Raw genomic sequence first — 22,868 nt, 5'->3', positions numbered from 1 at the left:
GTTTTGATTAGGAGAACAGCACAGAGGTTAAACATAAACACACACACCCAATTCCTGCCTGTCTCTACTATGGAAATTAAAGAAAAAAAGTTTTGGGATATTCTATCAGGGCCTGCTGACCCACAGTCCGTGAACCCATGAGTGATACCTCTTCTGAAGGACAACAGAATTCTAATCAACACCCAGAAGCTACTCCCAAGTCAGACAGACACACCCCTGCCCCAAGCTCTGGACCTTCTGTCATCACCTTTTCACCTCCAGAACGTTAGAGATACTGAGTCATTATCAAAGTCCAGGTAGTGTACATTGCACGTTCAAGGAATCTCCTGTATCAACAACCCTACTCAGAAGGAGCACTGCTGCATGTGCTGGATCAAGGCCTTGCTGAGATCCAGGAAAAGACTGAGGAATCAGATCTGCTATAAGTCAGTTGAGACCAGCTGTTGATTCAACAGCTGGGGGGGGGCTCCCTCCCTCAGCCTTTCATTCTAGCTCCTTCTACTCATCTCCTGCTGGACAGCTCCCCTGCTAGTCTAGGCCTCCTGCCTAGTATTTGCTTCCACTGCCTGAATCTTTGTGCACCAGAGTGGCGGGGGGGGGGGATCAGACAAAAACATAGATTTCCCACATAATTTGTCGCCGCGGCCTTCAGTTGTGGAATTAAATAAGTTGTAGTTCTCACAATTTGCAGAGCCATGATGAATTGTGCTACACTGCCTGTGCTGGCCTTCTGGGCTAGTAAAACATCATGGCAACACCAAGATTAATGCCTCAAACAACGATGAGAAGCACACTGAGGAAGACCTCCACCACAATCACCTACTATACTTATCTGCACCAATGACAATACTGTTAAAGCGGACCTGTGGTAGCTCAAAGACTTATACCCAGCCCCACACGCCATTTATACAACGTCAACTCCATCAGACTGATTCAGCTCCAGAGAGACTCCTTTCCCTCTCCTCCCTCATCAACTGATCTACTGCCATTTCTCAGTGTTGAAAATGATTGAGCATAGTAATAACTCTAATGTACTTGATCGCAGTTAAATTCTCTCCTTAAATTCCACAGTGGGCTTCAGTGAACACAACTGTGGTGCCAAAGAAAGAAGGCAGCATTCAAACATCAGCCATAGGCATTCAAACCTATATGCAATATCCCAGTCCTTTAGAAAGCTAGAAACATGGCCGCACAGGGGTAGATAAATATGCCTCTTTAACAGCTGCTGGAAAGGGACACCATACTCAATCAACACCTACTAGTCTTGCAATGTTGATAACTTTTGACAATCATTACATAATTGTAACCCACTGCCATAGGCCTCGTCAACAAACCTGCACATGCTTGGTGCAAGCGTTGAGGCAGGCAGCAGCCACCATTATGAGCTACTAGCTTACTACCTTAACAGTTGGATAGTAGCTGTTGCCTCTTTTCTGTGAGGCCCAGAAACCTTAAGAACAGGTTAGTAATGAAGCTTCCCTTAAAGTTTTAAAATGAGTTTGAAATTTTCCCAACACTGCATATTCCTCTAGGGCAGGCATCCCCAAACTCGGTCCTCCAGCTGTTTTGGGACTACAACTCCCATCATCCATAGCTAACAGGACCAGTAGTCAGGGATGATGGGAATTGTAGTCCCAAAATAGCTGTAGGGCCGAGTTTGGGAATGCCTGCTCTAGGGCTTTAAGTTTCCTGAGTGACAACCCTTCTGAGAAGACTGCTGAGGTAACTGAGCCAGTGGAAAGATCAAGCTTCAGGAATAGGTTTTGTGCTGATACAACCTGACAGAACTTTGGGAGGACGACGACCTGCTTCATGAATTTTATGATAATTCTATCATTTATGCAAAACCCTTATTTGTGTGCTACTGTTTGCTGTTTTGAGAGTTTTTGTGTGATTTACCTCCGTAGAAGTCCTTTGCTGCAAATACTTTCAGAGACACTTAATAAAGATTTTGGCATGCAAAAGAATGCTAATAATTTTTTTTTAAAAAAAAGTTGTTTTTTTAGTAGGATTACTAAAAGAATCTATTTCCACAAACAAGCAGGTTTGGGGTCCTTATGTGTTACACAGAAAGGTCTTAAGGTCTGTGTTTCATCTGCACTCACGTGATAATTGTTTGGTACATTTTTGGCTCCCACAGTCCAGTTCTTGCCCGATTCTACTCTATACCTGTTGTTTACCAGCTCAGTTTTGATGAGTGTCCAGATGCAGCCACTGGAATAAAACAACACAGTTCAGCCAACCGGCTGTGTCTTAATTAATTTGCAGTTTTTGTTTGGCTTCAAAAGCTACTGCTGAAGGCATAATTTGTTTGTGTTGTTTGTTTAGAGACGAGCCTTGTAAAAAGGCACTTGCCTGGTCTCCTTTCAAGATACAAATTCTGCTACAGCCATGAAGTCCACTAGATGTCCTTGGGCCAGTCGCCATGCCTCCATCCAACATACCTCATAGGGTTGTTGTGAGAATGAATTGGCAGGACAAAAAGAATGTGATTTTAAAAATGTTGTAAATAAAATAAAGATCTGCTATCAGGCAGGGTTTGTTTTTTGTTTTTGTTTTGTTTTTTGTAAATTTGTTGCTTCACAAGTGACTAAACTAGATACTGTACATGTGGGCAGTTGGGCCCAAAGTAAGATTTTAAGCTAGAAACTGCTATGGACCAATTTGCAAATCTGATGAAAGGACTGCTCCAGAACATTATCTATATATTTGTGTCTATACTATAATGGTATCAAAACCAAACTTGGAGGGCCTAGTACCAATCTCTTATATTATTTTTTTCAAAAATATAAATTTCTTAATCAGAATACTCTTGGTGTACAAAAGCTCCTAGAGAGTGTAGTATTAACTTTGTGTTAGCTAGAGATTTTAATGTAGGTTTTTCTTCCTGCTAAAGTAGAACAGCAGCGAAGTCAAATACACCTATGAATAGAATGCGATGAAAATGACAAATGGTCTTTCTTTTAAAGATCTTTATTTAGTGCACTTGATGAATTGTCCAACTCATTAAATCAGACACCAAGAGCAAAAAGTTGAGCACAATTAAAGTTAGGCACTAGCAAGCATGAAACAAGCCTCCTAAGCAAGTAACATACGCAAAAAGACCTTCACTGTGACCATGACCAAGAGATTATTTTGGGATGGGCCTTTCCCAAACAATCAGTTCTGAGAAGAGTCTTCTGGGGACCAAGGCTGTGACCATCAGAATTATCTTCATCAGCATAAACCAGTCACATTTAACCTTAATGGTTTCTGAAACTGCATTTACCAATAAAACACATTTTAAAAGATATTGTAATAGTATCTGCAGATGAAATATCTCCTTGATTAGTTTTGTCCAAACTAAGCTAGTCCATACTGTCACTAAACGTATGCCTGCCTGTTCCACATCAGACTATATGTGGCAGCTCACATGATGGAATTCATGTTCTTCTGCCATGAGGCAAGGGCGAGAATCCTCCATATAGAGATGTAGCATGTCAGGAAGGCTAAGCTGTAATTTTTCTCCTTGACATCTACTTTTCTAAGTACAGAGATTATTTTTTTATATTGAAAAAAAGACTTTCAATTATATGAACCACTCTACCATCTGCAGTCTTAGGTAGAACAGTGCAGACACTGCATGTGAGATATAAAGATCTAGACAAAAAAAATATTTTGCCTTGTCACACTGGAAACTTCATAACCTGCTTGAAGTTTCGTGAAGCCACAGTATAACCCTAACTTTAGGACTCTGAAAACTTCCACCTTCTTAATAACATCTGTCACGAGAAACTTTCTACATACAGTGTCAGGGCCAATGCCCATCTCTTATGTCATGAGAACTGCCTTTCTGGACCAGACTATGGATTACTTCGTGCAGCATTATGTTTCAAATAGGGCAGGGGTGGCTAACCTGTATACCTCCATATGTTGCTGTACTCCAGCTCCCATCAGCCCTTGCCAATGGTCAGGGATTATGGAGGTTGCAGCCCAACAACATGTGGAGAGCCACAGGTTTCTGGTGCCTGAATCAGAGGCTAGCCAGATGTCTCCAGATGCTTACAAGCAGGGCCCATCCCCTCTTATTTTCCCCCCAGCAGTTGCTTAGCTCCCAGCATGTGCCCTCAACACAGCCACTGACCCTTCTCACAAATGGATGATAGCACAAGGTCCAAGTGGACATTAAGGCTGGTGCAGATTTGTAGTGGGGAGGAGCTACCCAACCTAGGTCCTGGGAAGACAATTGTTTGTTGCTACCTGTGAAGATGCAGTAAGACCGGGAGCAGATGCTGCAGTGCTCAGCGTTTCCCCATGTCGATTTATGGATGCCAGGGGGGCAGAGGTCAGCACAGAGCATGGAAGCAAGGTCATATTATAGAATCCCAAACAACCTGGTACCATGTTGTCTGGGCGGACTTAAATGAAACAGATTCTACTCCTGCTTTATTTTAAATGAGATTCTACATTAGTAAGACCTCTGATCAAGTCAAAGATATTTCCCAGTGTCCTAAGAGAGACTTTGTAGAGGACTGGGGAAGCAGATTCCTGACTAGAAAGTTGTTGACACAGTACGATAACTTGTATGTGACCTAATTATTCCAAGATATCATTCCACCATAGAAAATGTTGATTTTCTGCACCGCAATACTGTTTGATCTTTGTAAGAAGAAGTACGATCACAAGGTTTTTCTTTCCCTTTCCTGGGGGAGGGGGAAGGAAGAGGAAAAACCCTGCCTTGTGAAACAGTCATGCATTTGAAGACATGCTTCTTCCTTACAAAGACTTGCCTGAGAAAAACCCAAGAAGGAACTGCAAACTCCCTGAATAATCTCTTCTTCATGATTAACGCCTGGACACAATAGGAACCAAGTATTATTCAGACCACACTCAGAAGCCTGCTGGATCAGAATAGATATGAACATATGGCTTTAACAAAAGCAGACTGAGATCTCAATTATCAGTTACTATATCACAACCTTGGGGGTGGGTGTGTCTTTATTATTACTGATGATGCAGCAAAACAAGCTGTCACCCTGCACATCTCATTCCATTTCTAGAAGATCTGATTCCTAACCATCCACCCACAGGATGCTAAATCCAGCAGGGTGTTACATTTATTGTACTCCACAGAAGACAGAGGAGGAATTTGAGCAACACGACTTAGAGAGGAATGTGACGGGAAGCACAGCAGTAACGACTTTCCCAGTGTATCAGTACACTCTAAGAAGCGGTAGGTTCTCAAGAGTTGTCAGACTGAAACTCAAACTCAGTAAAGCGTCTCCACCCCCATCGTTCAGCCCGGACACTGAGATCCAGCTCCGAGGGTCTTCTGGAGGTTCCCACATTTTGAGAAGTGAGATTACAGGGAATCAGACTGAGGGCCTTCTTGGTAGTGGTGCCCATGGTTCTGCATTATATGCAACTGTAGTCAATATATGTATCCAGGGAAATGCATGCAGTTCAGATAGACACCCACATGGAGCCACATGGTTCAATCAGAGTGAAGGCTGGACTAAGAATACATCTTTCCACAATGGTTACTGGATGTCTGTTTTTAACTTTTTTGTTTGGTTTTAACAGTACAGTATATTTTATTTTGTTCTAAACTGCTTTAATATTTTTAATGAAACAGAATATTTTCATAAATAAATTAATAAGAACATTCTCTTCAAAAGGCTAGTTTTCCGAAAACAAGGGTTTCTGGTGAAGAGGAGCTATCAATCATGGCAATTCCCGTCTGCCATCTCAAGCGATATAATCCCTGTGAGGTTATCCTCCCACCAGATAAATTATTAACATTCTGCATCACAATTCTGCTTGATCTATTCTAGGTTGCTCTGAAATAATAAATAACCAAGATCCTGTGCATGTGTGTGTTCACGCCCACATAGAACTTATATGCAAAATAAATATTATACCATGTGGTTATGAATTGATAAAGGTATACATGAACAGATAAGATATCTAAAAGGCAAATGAGCTATACAAAAGGGGGAGGAATTTTGTCATGATACCATAAGGGATGTCCACAAATCACCATATATCTCCATATCTGCTTCAATGCTATGCTATTCATATCTCCCTATGTTTTTTCATTTCCACAGTAGCCAACCCAAAGCATATTAGAATGCAGATTTAATAGTGGTGGAATTCCTGCCTCCCCGGGGTGTGCAGAGGGTGCAAATTATTTTCATGTTAAAGTGAGAGGAGGAGAGTGCAAATCGTAGGGATCCTTGCCTCCTACCATCAAGCAAATCCCAGATCACAAAAAGGCACCAAAACAAAGTCTGTGTGCTCCTTGCAACTGCGCCAAACATTTAACAAACCACAGTCCCTAAAAAGCACAACCCAACAGATGCTTCTTGGCCTGGTTTCAAAAGAACTTTAACATACACAACCACCTTTTTAAATGTTGTTATATGGGTAAGCCTGTTTGTTTACAAGGCTGCAACTCTGCTAAATCTTGGTGGGTGGGGGAGCCAAACATACCCAGGAGGGTGGCTCTGTAGCCAGAAACATTAAACTGCATTGCTGTGCAGGCTTCCAGAACATCTGTTCTAGGAACCTAATTAGCCCTGATTTTACAGAGGCAAAAATAATAGTCACAGGAAAGTTAGTATTAGAAAAGTCAAAGAAGTTCAAGCTTTTTAGGAAATGAATTTTTTAAAATAGGGAAGGAGAAAAAAAACCAAATGGTGATATGGACTTAAACTAGAAAGAACTCTTAAGAGACCTTTGGATGATGGAGTCTCAAACGTTAATGGAAACACAGATTACTGAGAGAGACCAGCACATTAGTGTACCAACGTTAGGTCCAAATTAGCAAACCACTCTCTGGATATGGAGTTGCACTAAACAGATGTCATAATGACACACACATTCATCCCTTACGTATAAAACAGATACTTAATTGGTCTTGGGCAGTAGTCACTATACTTTTTGGTGTGACAATTCAGGACCAAATTAGCTTATCCAAAATCAAGTGCTCTCTGGCAGCTGTAAATGGATGCAAAGCTGCAAGAGGGATAAATTTTGAGCTCTTTAGAACAAAGAAAGCAAGAGGCTAGAGCAGGCTATGCTAATTAGATGCCAAACAGGCCCAACTCAGAAGTCTTGGGATACAAAAGCCTTTCAGAGACAAAATGATGAATGAAATGTACACAGCAAATGGCAATACAATAAAACGAATTTCTCTTATTCTACTTTCTTTGGGATCAATTATTCTTATTTTTATAACCCCGGGAAGAGACTTCCAAGCCAAAAAAAGAGAACCTCACAGTAAAAATTCTTCCTCTACAAGTTAAAAGCTGAATTGATGAGATGCATCAACCAGAAAAAAGGTGGACTTCTCCAACTCTCCCCGTCAGAATCTGTAGAAATGTCTCCTACATAGGATGTCTAGTCCAATAACTGCTCCCTTAGATTGTAGTTTCCTCTGCGCCATTCAGCACTGCGCCAGGGTCACAGGGACCTCAGCTCTTTGGGCTGGCCTACATCCCATAAAACTTCAACAAATGTTGCATATGGTTCAGTGGTTTAGGCGTGACCCACAGCATTCTTGGTCAAGGGGCATGTTTGCTACTACATAATGAAGTTAGCAGCCTCAGTGAATCCAGCACTGGACACGTAGTCACACTGAATATTGATGCAAGGGAAGACAGACAGAAACAACAACAAAAATTATAGTAAGTGTAACTTTATAAAGAAAGTAACAACAGCCCAAAATACAGTATGTTTTATTTGTTAGGTAGATAACTGAACTGTACTGAACCTTACAGCACTGAGTTGAACTGCAATTGAACAATCACTTCAGATTAAGCTAGACAGTCTTTTGATGTTTTAAATCATAAACACCAAATTGAAGTTCCATTCTATTATTTCTGTCTTGTTGGAACCTCTCTCTTCAAACTCACCTGTCAACCCAGGTTGCCTACCTAACTGCCAAATTACTCACAGTGGACTACGGTAGCGGACTGATAATCTCCAATAGACAATCGGAGATCTTCAACAGCATATACAGTAAGCATAAACAGCCCTGTTAAGATCATGATCTTAATTCCCGATAGGATCCACCACAGGCCCGTCCTGTCATACAACTCCGCTACTTAACGCCTTTCCCAGCTTTTTCCCCTCAATGAGCAGAAGTTGTGAAAACTGCTTTATGCCAAACAATAAGGAAGTCAATTAAGGTCGGTAGATCCAAAAAAATCAAAAAGAATCCAACCAACAGTATTAAGCTACTGATCAATAGCAAACATTTTGCTTTAAACCAGAGACGCCCCAACGTGAACTTTATGCTTCAGATTTACAGCAATTACAATGAACTGAGCATTTCAGTATATACTTTACAGCAACAGCCTGAGAAGTATTGGAGCATGACCCGCTGATTATTTCCAGTTGTGCTTACATCTGTGTCCACATAGATCAGCAAGTCTGCAATGTATGGGCCCTTTCAACTAAGCTTCAACCAACAAGAAGGCCTTGATAAGATTACTAAAGGGCACAGCCATTTTTTTGCCTGCACCATCACTTGCCATTCCAACCTCAAAACTATTTCATAGAAATATTTCATAAAAACAGATCTGTTGCCCATAATCACAGGAGAGAAAGGCAACTGGGGATATGGAGGTGGGGGAGCAGTATTATTTTCCCTGGGCCCTGCACCCCTTAGAGACAGCCTTGACATTAGCCCTTTCCTAACTCAGAGTGTGCCCAACCGTTTTCCTGGTTGGTTTGATATTAGCGAAATCACAGCCAATTAGCAGTGATGCTTGAATCAAGTCTGTGTATCTACATCTTCAGTCTTTGACCCAAGGTGTAACCCCCAACATTTAGCAATAATAAAGCAAGCAATTTTGGGCAGCCAAATAAGATCCTGGCTGGGGTTTTTCCGTAGCCTCTGCTTGAGCTTGTTGGCTCATTAGGAAAACTTGTCTACAAAAGATGCACTGCAGCACCGGTGGAAGAGACTCTTGTTAACAACAGGACTAATTTGTATGCTAATTGCCATTAGCACAGACAGAGGTGCAGCATTTACAAAAACAAATAGGGGAGTTTAAATATAGCAGTTGCTAGATATAAGTTTTCCATGTTTTGTGCTTGGCATGCCAGGCACACAGCGAGGCAGCTTCCAGACAAAGTGCTTTGAAGTTTCAAGTGCCGGCTGTGTTGTTTCAGGGTATCTGGCACCTGCGAACCCCACAGCCTTGTCCATGGTACAGTCTCCACTAGTCCAGATAGGAGTCTAGCAAAATAACCATAGGTAGCACAGGTTAAACAATGCCTGCGCTTGCTGGCACTCTTTCTTGAGCGGCCTCTCCCTCCTCATTTCCAGTTTAGCATTACAGCAAAAGGACAGTGATAAATGGGGGAAGAAGCCATGGCTAGCTAAGAATGAGGTGAGTGCCTATTGCACAAGTGCTATTACAGTACAGAGACTGTTTCGACTAAAGCAGTGGTGAACAGAAGGTAGATCTGGATCTACCAGAAGATCTCTGAGTGATCTGAAGTACATCAGTAAGAATATCTGACTCCAAACTGTTCAACAACAGCAAAAACAAAATGGCTTTCTCCACCCCCACCACCCAAATTATACAACTGAACTAAAGAAAGTGGGTTTTCATGTGTAAGGACTCTGAGCATATAGCTCAGTTCCAATACTCAAAACAAATTCCTGGGCTCAGAATTCTTAAGTTTTAGGTGTATGTTTTTTGCAACTGAACCAGTTGGTGGTCTCTGGGTTTTAGTAAAATAGAAAGTATAGATATCCTGCAAGCCTGAAGATTTCCTGCCTCTGTCTGATCTGCAATAGGAAGGCACCGTGGATTCCCAAAGAGATTGTATGATCCCTGAATAGTGAAGGCATGCTCCAGAAAGAAAACTTTAGGAAGACGTAACTTTGAAGGAAAGTCATTATTTCTTCTTCTCTTTTTTGCATTAAGTTAAAAGCAGCTGCTGCCATGTTGAGAGCCCCAAAACCAGGTGATGCAGAAGCAACGAAGGCAATATTGCTTAGCTGAACTAGCCTCTAAGCCTGTAGAGGGCAAATATGAGCTTTCCTCATATCAATACAAAAATTATGAATCTTTATTCAACCACACTGAGAACACTGTTGGAAATTGATTCATGTTGCTCGTGAATTCTAGTTTTGCATCCAAGTTCTATACCTCCTTTTTAAAAAATCTGGAATTAGTAGTACCCGCAACTACAGAGCTTCCCATGACACGGGGGCTTTGGGACACCTTAAAAGAGCAACAGATTTATTATGAGCCGGAACCCATTTCAGAGCATGAGCCATTATCCAACATTTCCATGAGGAAAGAGCTCTGCTCTGCTCCAGGTGATATGAAAACGAGAAACCACTAGCAGCATACATACAGCATAAGACCACAAGATAAATATAGCAAATCACAGCTGGGAGTTAAAAGGAAACACTGGATAGGTATGGAAGAGGTCACTCAGGCAGAAAATTTGAACAAAGACCCAGTGCACTCCAGCGGACAGCACGCTCAGGTCTCAGCAAAGATATCCTATGCATTTATGATTTCGCCTTTGGCAAGTCACTACTTTCGGTCTCAGCTGAAAACCCATTGAAGAGCATGCAGCTCACCAGACTAAAGCAGTTTCTGCTAGTCTTAGTTTACTCAGTGAATTTTTTTTTTCTGTACTAAACTAGCTAAAGAGTAGCAGAGCAAATCGACTATGAAGTAATAGAAAACTGACATCAGGTAGGTAGCCGTGTTGGTCTGATGCAGTCGAAATATATTAAAAAATTGTCCAGTAGCACTTAGAGACCAACTAAGTTTGTTCTTGGTACTGTATAAGCTTTTGTGTGTATCTGAAGAAGTGTGCATGCACATGAAACCTTATACCAAGAACAAACTTAGTTGATCTCTAAGGTGCTACTGGACATACATACTGTACATATATATATAACTGATAGTCATTTTAAAAAACCTATTATGTAGGGGAACATCACTTACAAAAAGCCAAGCAATGGACTAAGGACAGAATAGGCATATAGGAAGTTGAGCAGTCTGTTTTCATACACTTAAATCAGATCATTGGTCCAGCTAACTCAGTGCTGTTTACATTTGGGGTAGGAAACCTTTTTTTGCCTTGTGGGCCAGATCTTTAACTGGCAGGGCCACCCAGCTGCCAGAGCTGACCCACAGAGGTGATGGGGAGCTACCGGGCAGGACTGACCTCTCTGCTCACCAGCTGATGATCAGAGACTTCAATCCTGCTCTCTGCAGGAGTCTTCTTCACCAGTGTGTTCCCTGAGACCTTCTGCATTCAATGCATGCCCACAGGGCTATGGCCCTCTCCCTGTTAAGCATTAACAGCAATGCATATTTCATTCTCTGCACCTATTTGTAAGTAAAATGTGTCAGCATCCTCCTTTTCCCTGCAGAGCATGAGAAATGATCTTATCTTGGACCTTCTCCTTCAAACAGACACAGGCTCAAGCTGTGGTTTTTTAGATCTCCAGTAAGCCATGTGCAATAGTCTATTATTGGGAGGGCGGACAACGGATGCCCACACAGGACCTGAGCTTATGACATTTGACTATTCTTTGGAGTAGGCTGAGTGGTGTCACATCTGGTAGGAATTGGCCCAGCACAGCCAGGAGCTTTTAACAATAATTAATCCTAGCACAATCAGCCAGCCCAGCAGCTGGTATAATGACCGTACACAGCTCAGGCAGAAGAAACCCCCTAAGATTGCAATCTCCCAGAGCAACAGACAAATAAAGGACTTGATTCTTAGGGGAGGGTAGAGAGCAGTATCTTTGCCAGGTAATGCACAGAAGCATTCAAAATACGTCCTTCAAAGTCATACTCAATGGCATGGCCAGCAAGGAATTAACACAATGGTTCCCACACATATTTTGAAAGAAGTCAAGGGAACAAACTTTCAAAAACCAACTTTCAGAGGGGTCAATTTGCCTTGAAATATGGGACTCAATACCATGGCATGATTGCAAGCCCCAAACTATATAAAAGCCAGTCATCAGCCTCTAAGATTCAGTTCACACAACAATCCCATATGAAGTTCACCCAGCGAGCTTCATAACTGGACAGGGATTTGAACCCAGGTTTTCCCAGCACTGTTTATTTCTGACACCACCCTGTATCATCACATGCAAAGAATTACATGCTGCTTCTGAGATAGATGCGACTTTCAGGTAGAAAATGCATCTTATGTGAAGCAGACTTTGGAAACCTTGTAAAATATTCCTTCACTCTGAGCAATCTTTATAAGTTCCACGCCACAGGGCAGTGGTTTCCAGCATGTATTTACTAAACTACTTAAGCTGTTTTTATTCCTGGCAGACCTCTTTTTAACCAGCTGAAGAGAAATTTGCATTAATTATATCAAAACTTTCCCTTCCTGTACTTGAATTTATGTAAATATTCATGAACTTAACATGAAACCGATTATTTTCTAAAAGATCAGGCTCGTCATTTTATATATCTTCCCTAGTGCGTAGCATAAAACTGGGATTCCTCCCAAAGGGAAGAAACAGATGTTGGTACCAAGGGACAAACACACAAGAATTTAAGACGTCTTTCTCTTTCCAGGCCACAAACAATTAGGATATCAGCTCAAACATACCAGCATTTGTAATGTTTAAGCAAGTAGCAATGCAAGCCTTCAGCACAAAAACTAAGCTAAAGATGTTCCGTAAGCACTGTCTTCACTTTAATTATTCCCCAAAACTATTTATTTAGAACTTTATTCTAACTTGTTACATTCCAAGAGAGTTACAGGTAAAGTTACAGATTGTGTTTTAAAAATGCAAGTATTTTCGAGAGCTGGTGGGGAGGGAATTACAAGGAATGAACACTTCCTAATGATGGAGTAAGGATTCCTTGGCCATTCCCTTAAGCAAGCCAGGATAATTTCCTTCCTTCAGTTTCCAACTGGCACATTCGACCACCATCAAACCACTAGTTTCAGCTGAAGAAGCTTATCGTTGCTATGGCTTTCCACACTAACTGCCGCTGGCATTTTAACTTAAAACTTTTTTTTTTTAAGGAGAGTAAAGTCACTTGATAGAAGTTCCACACATTTACAATAAAACTTTGCTGGAAGAGAAATACACCACCATGAATAACTTGGAAAAAGAATACTGTATGACCAAAATGCAAATACCAGTAGCACCTCAGTGTTCTTTATTTGTAAGGTGGTATAACAAAATTGCCATTTTGTTTTTGATCTTTTGCCTGCAGCATTCAAGAACATGCATTTCTAAGCAAAATCAGAAGATTCTTAGAATGTAACAAACTCAAAAGAGGGCTATGCTCTTCTATAGCTCATAAAGTTGGCCAAACCCCTCTTATGTCACTTTTTCCATAAATGCAAATCTGAAATCAAGAACAAAACTCACTAACCATCAGCCTCAAAAGTAACAAGATTCTCAATACAATATGATTTTTGAAAGAAGGCAATACGTAACTTTTTTTCAATCAATTGCTAGGAAACTGAAACCAAGTGAAAACAAGGATACTAGTAATCTTAATAACAGCTGGATTTTATATGGGGGTTGTAACCAGCCTTTGAAATGTGCAGGCTGCTTAATGGAGCCTCCTTAGCATGTCTACTACCTTCTCTAACATTCCTTCTTGAGATTGTGGCCAGATGCAGTCTCAAGGTTTCAGACCGACTAAAATTAATGCACCTAACTTAATCATGTTCATTAATTTCAGGAGGTCTACCCTGAGTTGAATACCACTCCATGGCTTCAATATCAGTCCACTTTTCCCCCACCCCCACCCAATGACCCTACTTTGTTGATTAACTGAGAGTCCTAGAGGACTTGAAAGCTTGCACACTATTTTATGACAACTTGGTTGGCCTAACAGAGGTGTTGCTCTACTATTGATTTTGGATTTTTTTAAATGGGCCAACACAGCTGCCTTTGTGTGCGACTATGAGCCAGTTCACCCTTAGCTAAGAAAGAATGTTTTCTTCTTCCCCAAAAAAACTCTCTAGGACTTTTTGGAGTTACACCACGGGTAAAATTGGCCCCTGATGCTCATGCCAACTGGCCTGTTGCACTCCTGCCAACATCCCTAATGAGGGAGGTGATCTAAAAGAGAGGCAAACCAAATGAAGCCAGCCTGCCTTTTGTCCTAAGACAAAGAAATAAAGGAATCAATATTTGCCAGTCTCCAAAAGGAGTGGGAGGAATTCTACTGAAAATTCAAAGGGTTGTAAATTTAAGTATTTACAAAGAAAAAAAGGAGAGAAAGCAGTGACATGTCCTTTTAAGGCAAGATCACACTGAATATAATTCATTATTTCTAACACTTCCACAGTGTTTATTCATGCTTTCTCTTTTGATGAATTTGATTGATAACCAGGCACTTGAGGCTTTAGGTCCAAAAATCGTAGCTGCAATTCATATCTGTTTCTTCTATACTCCCCCCACCCTTTGAAAAGTTAAAGCAGGACGTATTTCATAACCTCTACTAAGGTACTAAAAACACTCACGTAAACAAGATCAATTAATGGAAGCATTTCAGCTTGAAGACACTGCTAATTCTGTGGTCTACAACACAATCAACAATCAATCAAATTTTCTTTATTGTGATCTTTTTTCAGTTATTGAAATATTCTTGTTGCAAATTGCCAATTGCAGCTTATAGCCATCATCTTCCATAAAATGAGCAGATTGATAAATAGTGTACATTCTGATGGGGTATCCACTCAGCCCTTTGCTAGCCTTGAATTTACCCTTTCCTCTATTGCAGAGCCGGACAGACATTGTGGTTGTGGCTGTGCAAACAATGCGGAGCGGACAGAAGATTAATTAGCTCACAAGGACATCAAGGGTCCAAACACAATCCAAGCTATCCAGCTGCTATCACTCCAAGGCTTGTAGCTACATGATAAAGAATGTAGTCTGCTGAAGGAGATCTAGATTGCCCAAAATGTGTACTGATAGGCGATATTTTTGTAAATCAATATATCTTTCATGCATCACTGGGCTTTTTAAATCACACTCAATTTCAAAACATGTTGATGGGAATGCAGAAAGAAGCAACACAATATTTATGCCAAATTCGTAGAACCCATGCTATTTCTCTTGTATTGGTCATACAAAAGCTCAATGCATGCAGAAATGGTGGTAATGATTGTGTTCATGAATTAGCGTCACTGGGAGATGGTATTAGCAGTGATTAGGGCCTTTTGGAGGCTGCAAATGGTTGCCAACCATGCTATATCTTATCACTTGTGGAATCAAAGGACCAGTCACAATAAAGCATAACCATTACTGTACTAATTACAGTAACCAAACAGAGGGATGAAGTTCTGGGCAAGAGAAGGTCCATAGAAGAATTGCATAGTGTCAAATACCAGATGGTAAGAACAAACCTGAAAGGGCTGTTGCCTTTACAAGCAGCTTCTAAGCATCCTAGAAGCCTCTGAAGGACCACTGCTTAGAACAGAATTATGGGCTGGATAGAGTTTGGTCTAATCCAGCCTTCCCCCAACCAAATGTTTTTGGACTACAACTCTAATCAGCTAGTTGTAGTAGTCCAAAACATCTGGAGGGCAGAAGGTTGAGACAGGCTGATTTAATCCAACAGCACTTGTCTTGTACTCTTTTAATTTGGCCAAATCAGATGTACAACACTAAGCCTCCAATCAAAGAGAAACACAGTATCTGGCATTAGCAGTGCCTCTTGCTCAAAATTGTCTCCATCATTAAATTGTCAAAGGCCCATCTGTACCGACACCAATACATTCAGCACTTTTAACAACCCAGAATGCAGCCCAGAGAGAAGGCATCCAAGTACAGTACATTAAGCTCTGCTAATGAAGCCTTGCTCTAGATCAGGCACCCCCAACTTCCATATGTTTTGGCCTACAACTCCCATGATTCCTAGCTAACAGGATCAGTGATCAGGGATGATGGGAATTGTAGTCCAAAACATCTGGAGGGCCGAAGGTTGGGGATGCCTGCTCTAGATACTATCTGGCTGACAAGGTAAGTCTGTTCATTGCAAGAGTCACTTACAAAGCAGAGGATGACTGTTGCAGGCAAGGTAACCCACACAGTGCAATGTGAACACACACTGCCCCAGGTGATGATTCTTCCCCAAAACCAAGACACAGCAATTATCTTGCTAATACAAACTCCAGCCAAGAGCAAAACCCATCCCAGTTATCCCAAAGAAGAGTGATATGATACAATGCCACCACTTCCTCTCTCTACTTGCGCCATTCCTGGGATTCTTCACAAGCAGTCCAACTATTACACAGGGTAGAAATGCTAGCTCATTTTACCTGGCCAACTAGGCCAGAGCTAAGGTATCAGAACAGAATTCAGAAGGTATTATTCAGAGATCTACATTTAACTATGCCTTTGCTCCCAGAACTGCTTCAGAGACAGTTCCACTATTTTAAGTCTCTGGCTCTTAGAAACATTTGCAGCCCCATTGAAAGCAATTTGCTCCAGATCTCTGGGTACTTTTATCACATCCTTTTTCACAGCTCCAAGGTGTGCTGAAGGAAGAATGTGCAGTAAGTGACTCATTTTTGTTAAAATAATTAGCCCAACTTCCCCACCCTAACCTATTCATCTCTGCAACTCAAATGTATAAAATACTATGCATTCCACAAGAGTACTTTGTCTACAACCAGCTTTTGCCCATGGACACTGAATCTTATATCATAGATAAACATCTCAGCTTATTAAAAAAAAGAAGGCCTGGAATTTTTAGTGAAACTTGTGCTGTGTTTGTTGTATGAAGTTGTGGCACTGCTGCTTACAACTGCAAACATGCCCAGGAAATAGGACTTTGTTATACAAACTTGATAAAGAAGACATCTAGTCAGAATGGAGTCTTACTGATATTCCTTAGTAATTGGCATGGTTATTCATGGTCTGTATGGGGCATTGCAACTCTGAGAATTTAAAAGACATTTTTATGAAGTTTTTTGACTGGTTGTTGTTTCTCTTATTGTGGTGGGAACCCTCATTGTGTATAATTTTGTAACTGAATACTGCTACAAACAGACAAATATGCATGCTTATCTGTTTTGTTTTGGCCTTCTTATCAAATTCTACCCACCCTATTCAAAAGGGAGAAGAGAAATGTTCCCAGCAGTATTTAGCTGGAAGAACGACTAGTGGCCAAAAGCAGGGGTGTATCATCCCATTCCCAATGAATTTTGCAGGAATGCACGAAGTATTTATGTTCCGTTAAAGCTACCAAATTCCACAAAATAATTTCCCCCTTCCCTATTTCAATCATGTATTCTTCTACAATACACCCCAACAGCCGATGCAAATCCAGCAGTGTCTTTATAACCCAAACCGCAGACCTCAGGGTCTTACCACAGGTCAGGCAGGGATATGGCAGAAGCAGCAAAATATGCCAAGAAACACCTTCTTGTGGTTGGCTGATGAACGGACTCTCTTAAATCTAGCATGCCTTTGACGTAAGACAAGCAATAGGACAGACAGGAAGGAGTAGTGCAGGAACACCAAGAGCCTGTTCAAAGCAGGATGCTTTCAAGAAGCACAGCAAGTACCGCCAACTCCTCACACCACTTTTCCTCCCTCCCCAGAGCAAGATACAGTATAATTTGCTCATTATTGCCATTGCAAATATACCACATTCTTTTTGAAATTGGGAGATATTTAGACCATTACGCCTACAAGGCCTAATTTATTTTATAAGCCGATTATTTGCAGAAGTAGCAGCCTGAACAAAAATAAACATTTCATGTTTTTTGAAGCAGTTAGAATTTAGGGTGTAAATGTTCACTTATGGCTTGCCCCTAAGCAGCATACGTTTTGAAGCTGCTTGGGGGTGAGAATTACCTTCTCCCTAGCAATTTACAGTTTATTACTGAGATGCCAATTAACTTTTACCTGCTTACTGAACTTAATAATAAAAAGAGGAAACAAAAAAGAGAAAGTGTCTGTGTAAATCTGGAAGTTTTGTTCCAGTTCTGGTCCTCCTAGACCAGGGTTTCCCAAACTTGGGTCTCCAGCCGTTTGTTGTACTACAACTCCCATCATCCCTGGCTAGTAGGACCCGTGATCAGGCATGATGGAAGCTGTAGTCCAAGAAACAGCTGGAGACCCAAGTCTGGGAAATGCTGTCCTAGACCCAGAATGCAATCTTGTCACCAGTCATGTTATATTCTTCCTGAAAACAGGCCTCCAAATAATACAGCCACAAAACAAGAAGTTACATTAATCAGATGTTGCAACCACATATTGAGAAGATGCATTTAAGAAGAGCAGAGGAGGGGAAGAAGAAGAAAGAGAACTTTTAATAGGAGAAAGGAAGCAAGAGTGAATACAGTCATACCTTGGTTGTCAATGCCTTGCGATCAAATGTTTTAGCTCCCGAACACCGCAAACCCGGAAGTGAGTGTTCTGGTTTGAGAATGTTCTTTGGAACCGGAATGTCCAACAGGGCTTCTGATTGGCTGCAGGAGCTTCGGAACTTTGGTTTCCGAACATTTTGGAAGTCGAACGGACTTCCGGAACGGATTCTGTTTGACTTCCAAGGTACGACTGTACATCCAACTGCAAATAATCAAAGCTTAAACTACAAAAGAGTCCCCCAACCAGCCCCCTCAGCAGAAACCCTGCACAAGGACTTCCACTTGCACAATGGGGAATTTGCCCCTCTTCTCCCCGCTGGGCGTCCCTCTCCCAAAGAACTTCCAGAGCAACCTGCAAAAAACAGCTGGGAGAGGAGAGGACAGAGGGTGAAGAAAGAGCTATGAGCAGAGGGCGATCATTTCCCCATCCTTTGAACCCCCTGGGAAACCCAAGAAACCTGCTGGAACTGGGTGTGGAGATTGCAGCTGAATGGGACACAGATGTGGGCGGACTGAGGAAGTACCAGCCACAATGAGAGGTCACTTTTTCAGGAACACTTCCTGTGAGACTTTTGCGGGTGAGCTGAGAGTTTGTTTGGACCCTGGGTGAGAGGCCAGGGCTGAGAGGCAGTGTCAGAAGGAAAATGAACCAATATTGATTTATATACAGTACAGTATATGAGTAAGTTTGTATTAATGTAACATTTTTATATATAACAATGTATTTTTGTAACGTTTTGTTTAAGTTGTCTCTTGTTGCTTCAGTTTTTTGTACGCCATTCAGAGGTATTTTTAATATATTAAGCGGTATAGAAATTAAATAATCTATCATCTTGACACGGGTGTACCACCTCATCTTCTCTTCACAAAAACTAAGCCTTGAACATCAGCCAGGGATAAAGATTGTGAAATTATTCAGCAATAAGAGATAACCAAAGCAAAAGCATGGCATAAGTAGCACAACTAACCATTTCCCCAGTGCCTGCTATCAACTTATTCCACAGAATAAGCAATTACGATTCATGGAAACAGCACTGAGGACTTCATAAATTACAAATGCAGCATTCATTCATTCAATAGCAATTTCCCTAAACAACTAGAACATGAGTCTTCAGGCACACACATTTAGTATTTTAGCTCCACCATCAAACAGGAAACTTTACCACTGCTCAGAAGATTAAGCAGGACTTCCAACACAAAAGGCATGTTCTCCTTCATCTGTCATTAATCTCATGCTCCTTTGCCATTCATAATAGTCAGCGTGAATCAACAGCTCATCAAGCTTACATAGCATAATTACTCAGTAAAGCACCCTGACACATGTAAATGCTGACAAGGCAGTGCAGTATAAGCTAAAAGTGCCTGAATAGGTCTGGGGAGAGCTGAGTTCAAAACCCCTACTAAGCCATGATTTCACTGGGTGACCATGAGCCAATCACTAACTTTCAGCCTAATTTTCCAAACAAACCACGGGATTTTTACAAAGATGGAGAGAAAGGAGCACTTATGGACTACTCTGAGGTCACATCCACACCATTCATTTAAAGCATGTGGCTTCCCTCAAAGAATCCTGGGAACTGTAGTTTGCTAAGGGTGCTGGGAATTGTAGCTCTGTGGGGAGCAAACTACAATTCCCAGGATTTTCTGCTTTTATACCATCTGCTTTAAATAAGATAGTGTGGATGTGACTCAAATTTCTGGTTTGTTGCTGCTTCACCAGATGGGTTTAAAAACAGCCCCAGATGCACAATAAATTTCTAAAATTTTATTCAAGAACTTACTGCATTAGCTGCCTAGAGGTCAATCATGTTTTACTTGGACAGCTAGTCATGCAATTTAACTATCCGTTTTTCTGTACACAATAAATATACTGCTGTTTTTAAAAACCCAACCTGAGAAAAGATTTACTTAGGATGATGAACACCTAAAATGCCAGAAATGCAGTTCACACACAATAATATTCACTCCAGATCACAATAAAATATAACTGCTTCCATAAAACAACTTCAAAATTTAGTTTCCTAGAACACAAGATAAGCCTGAAAGTAGGTTGAGCAATTGGGGAAGTAACTGATTTTTTAAAACAACAACAACAACAACAACAACAACAACCCCAAACAAATAAAACAATAAAAGCCATTACCCCAGCATAGTTGAGAAAGTTGTCGCACACTAAGAGAAAGCTCTGTATTTCTGAAAGTACCGGTACTAGAATGAATCATCACCTGTATTGACACTTGCTGTTAAAGAGCTTAATCATCCCTTGCCCTAAGGATTCATCATGACTATGCAATACTAAACGGCTTTGAGTGCATAAATTTAGATTGTCAGGCTGGCTCCACACACCACCATGTCCTCTCAGCCTAAACCAATTACAGGGAGGTGTGGCCTTCCAGGGGCAGAGCGAAGGTGAGGCTGGTTCAATGTGTGTCCAGAACTCTTCCACACACACACACAGCGCCACTCCTATAAGGGATCCGGTACCATGTGATCTATCTGGCGTTTACCCGGCAGCCAATCAAAAAGTCGCCGGCACAAGAGGCAATTTCATTCATAAACTGGAAGAGGATGTAATCTTACACAGTGCCACGGAACTTTGAAACGGGATTTCTCTCGCACGGGACCATTTTTGCCAAAGTGAAGTGAGCCAGCTGATATTTTGAGCTTCTTAAGAAGGAACCATGAAGCCCAGCGCGGCTTCGCTCAAGGTTGTGAGCCACAGAACTGAATGTAATCCTTCCCTTCAAACACAAACGCCCACGTCTCACCTAGGATATAAACTGAAATCCACTCGCTTCCTGCAACCGGGGTCAATCCGCTGATGACACCCGTCTCTCGGCAGATGCACGCAGAGCATTGCCCTCGTCATTCTGCCCACCGGGGAGACCAGGGCAGGCGAAACCAAACGGGGCCGCGACTTCATCTCCCACCCCCACCCTGCAGACACCCCGGCAGAACAGGAGCCGATTGCTCCCCCCCCCGCGCACACACCATATCCCCTCCCCCCCCGCCAGCTGTCTTCCCGCTCGCAAGAGAGGATTTGAAAGGGGGCTAATCGTCTCCCCATGCCTGATACTCACGGCAATCTGCCTCGTCACTATTATCTGAGCAATCGTCATCCTCGTCGCATTTCCAAATGGAAGGGATGCAGCGCTCATTCCGGCACTGGAACTGGTCCTTTTCGCACTCCTTGGCGGAGCCTGCAAGCGGCAAAGGGACACCCGGAGTTTAGCGGGTGGTGGGTGGAGAGGGGAGCCCCCTCCCTCCCTCCCTCGTTCCTTCCCGTTCCCCAGCCATCTCTTCCACCGCCCGCTTGCAAAAGGCAAAAAAGCCCGGAGCGTTCTAGGCCACGTTCTCCGCGAGAAGACGCAGAAAAGCGCACAAAGCCCTATCTGCATACAAGGAAGCATCTCCGCCGGGAAACAATGCTCCTTCGCCCCCCCCCACCCCGCCCCCACCCGGCGCGTGCCCATTTTGGGGAGGCGGCACGGATCACACTCGGGGACAGAAGGCAGGCATGGCTCCGCCGGGATGACAACAGCAGCAGCAGCAGTAGCAGCAGCAGCAACAACAACAAAGGGTCATTCCAAGCCAAGTGGGAGAAGGTGCGGGAGCCCCCGCTGTTTCTTCCTAAAACACAAGCCTCACCCGCGGTAATGTTTCAAAAAAGGATGGGGGGGGGCGATGAGAGCTTCCTCAGCCCAATTCCTGAAGGCACATTGTATTAGCCCAGTTTTTGGGGGGGCGGGGGCGGTAACGACCGATGGCAAATGGCAGCGGTGCTCTGATCGGACCACAGCTAAATAGGAAGGATGTCCTCTGGAAAAGGTGTCCCCAGGTGAGAGGTGCTTCCCCCCCCCCGGGCTTTGGCTTAAAGCGATTATCCCATGGAGCAGTTTGCAGCGGGATATCAGTGGCTCTGTGTGCCTTGCCCGTTTGCGCGCACATGCACCTCCAGGGTGGCCTCTGGGTCCCACCCGCCACGCCGAGGGTCTTGCCAGGAGTTTGCGGGCAGCCAGCGCACGCCTGGTCTCTCGGCTACGCTACACGCCGCCCGTGCCGCCCACCCACCTTTAGCGATATGCAGCTTGATGAGCAGCAGGTGGAAGAGCAGCAGTCTGGTCAGAGCTGGCCGGCACATGGCGTCCCCTCCTCGGCGGCTATGGGCCCCTGCGCGGCTGGCTCTCGCATGCAGCCCGGCGCTCTGCCTTCGCCAGCCGAGCGCGAACTGCGGGCGGCTGCTTCCTCCTCCCGCGTGTGTGCATTTCAGCCCGAGCGAGTGACGCTCCCGACTGGGCGGGATTTCAGCGAGCGAGCCAGACCTGGGCAGGCCCGCCCGCGCGCCCGCCGGCGACCGGGAGGCGGCACCACGTGGGCGGCCGGCAAGCGGGGCCAGCCCTCCAGTCAGTCCCCCCCAAGCCGTTTAGCCACCCTCTCGCCCCTCCAGGGGTTGAGAGCCTTCGGAGCGAGCAGCGGGGTGCGCAAGGCAGCTGTTGGCGGTTTCCACCATCGCTCTTTCAGCTTGCTCG

At 43.0% G+C, this 22,868-nt stretch overlaps 1 protein-coding gene across 1 annotated transcript in view; it reads right to left on the bottom strand.

Moving 5' to 3' along the window:
* LRP8 (LDL receptor related protein 8) overlaps nucleotides 1–22,597 on the bottom strand; it is a 190,191-nt gene extending 167,594 nt beyond the window's left edge. Inside the window, exons 1-2 of the mRNA XM_035123356.2 lie at nucleotides 22,411–22,597; nucleotides 21,420–21,539 (exon numbers count right to left, since the gene is read on the bottom strand). Coding sequence (XP_034979247.1) covers nucleotides 21,420–21,539; nucleotides 22,411–22,480 — 190 coding nt within the window. The 5' untranslated portion in view covers nucleotides 22,481–22,597. The remainder of the gene's footprint in view (nucleotides 1–21,419; nucleotides 21,540–22,410) is intronic.
* Nucleotides 22,598–22,868: the final 271 nt, after the last annotated feature.

Source organism: Zootoca vivipara, chromosome 7, assembly GCF_963506605.1.
Source record: "Zootoca vivipara chromosome 7, rZooViv1.1, whole genome shotgun sequence".
NCBI classification, from domain to species: domain Eukaryota; kingdom Metazoa; phylum Chordata; class Lepidosauria; order Squamata; family Lacertidae; genus Zootoca; species Zootoca vivipara.
Note: the sequence above shows the minus strand (reverse complement) of the source record. Positions and strands in the feature narration are given on the sequence as shown.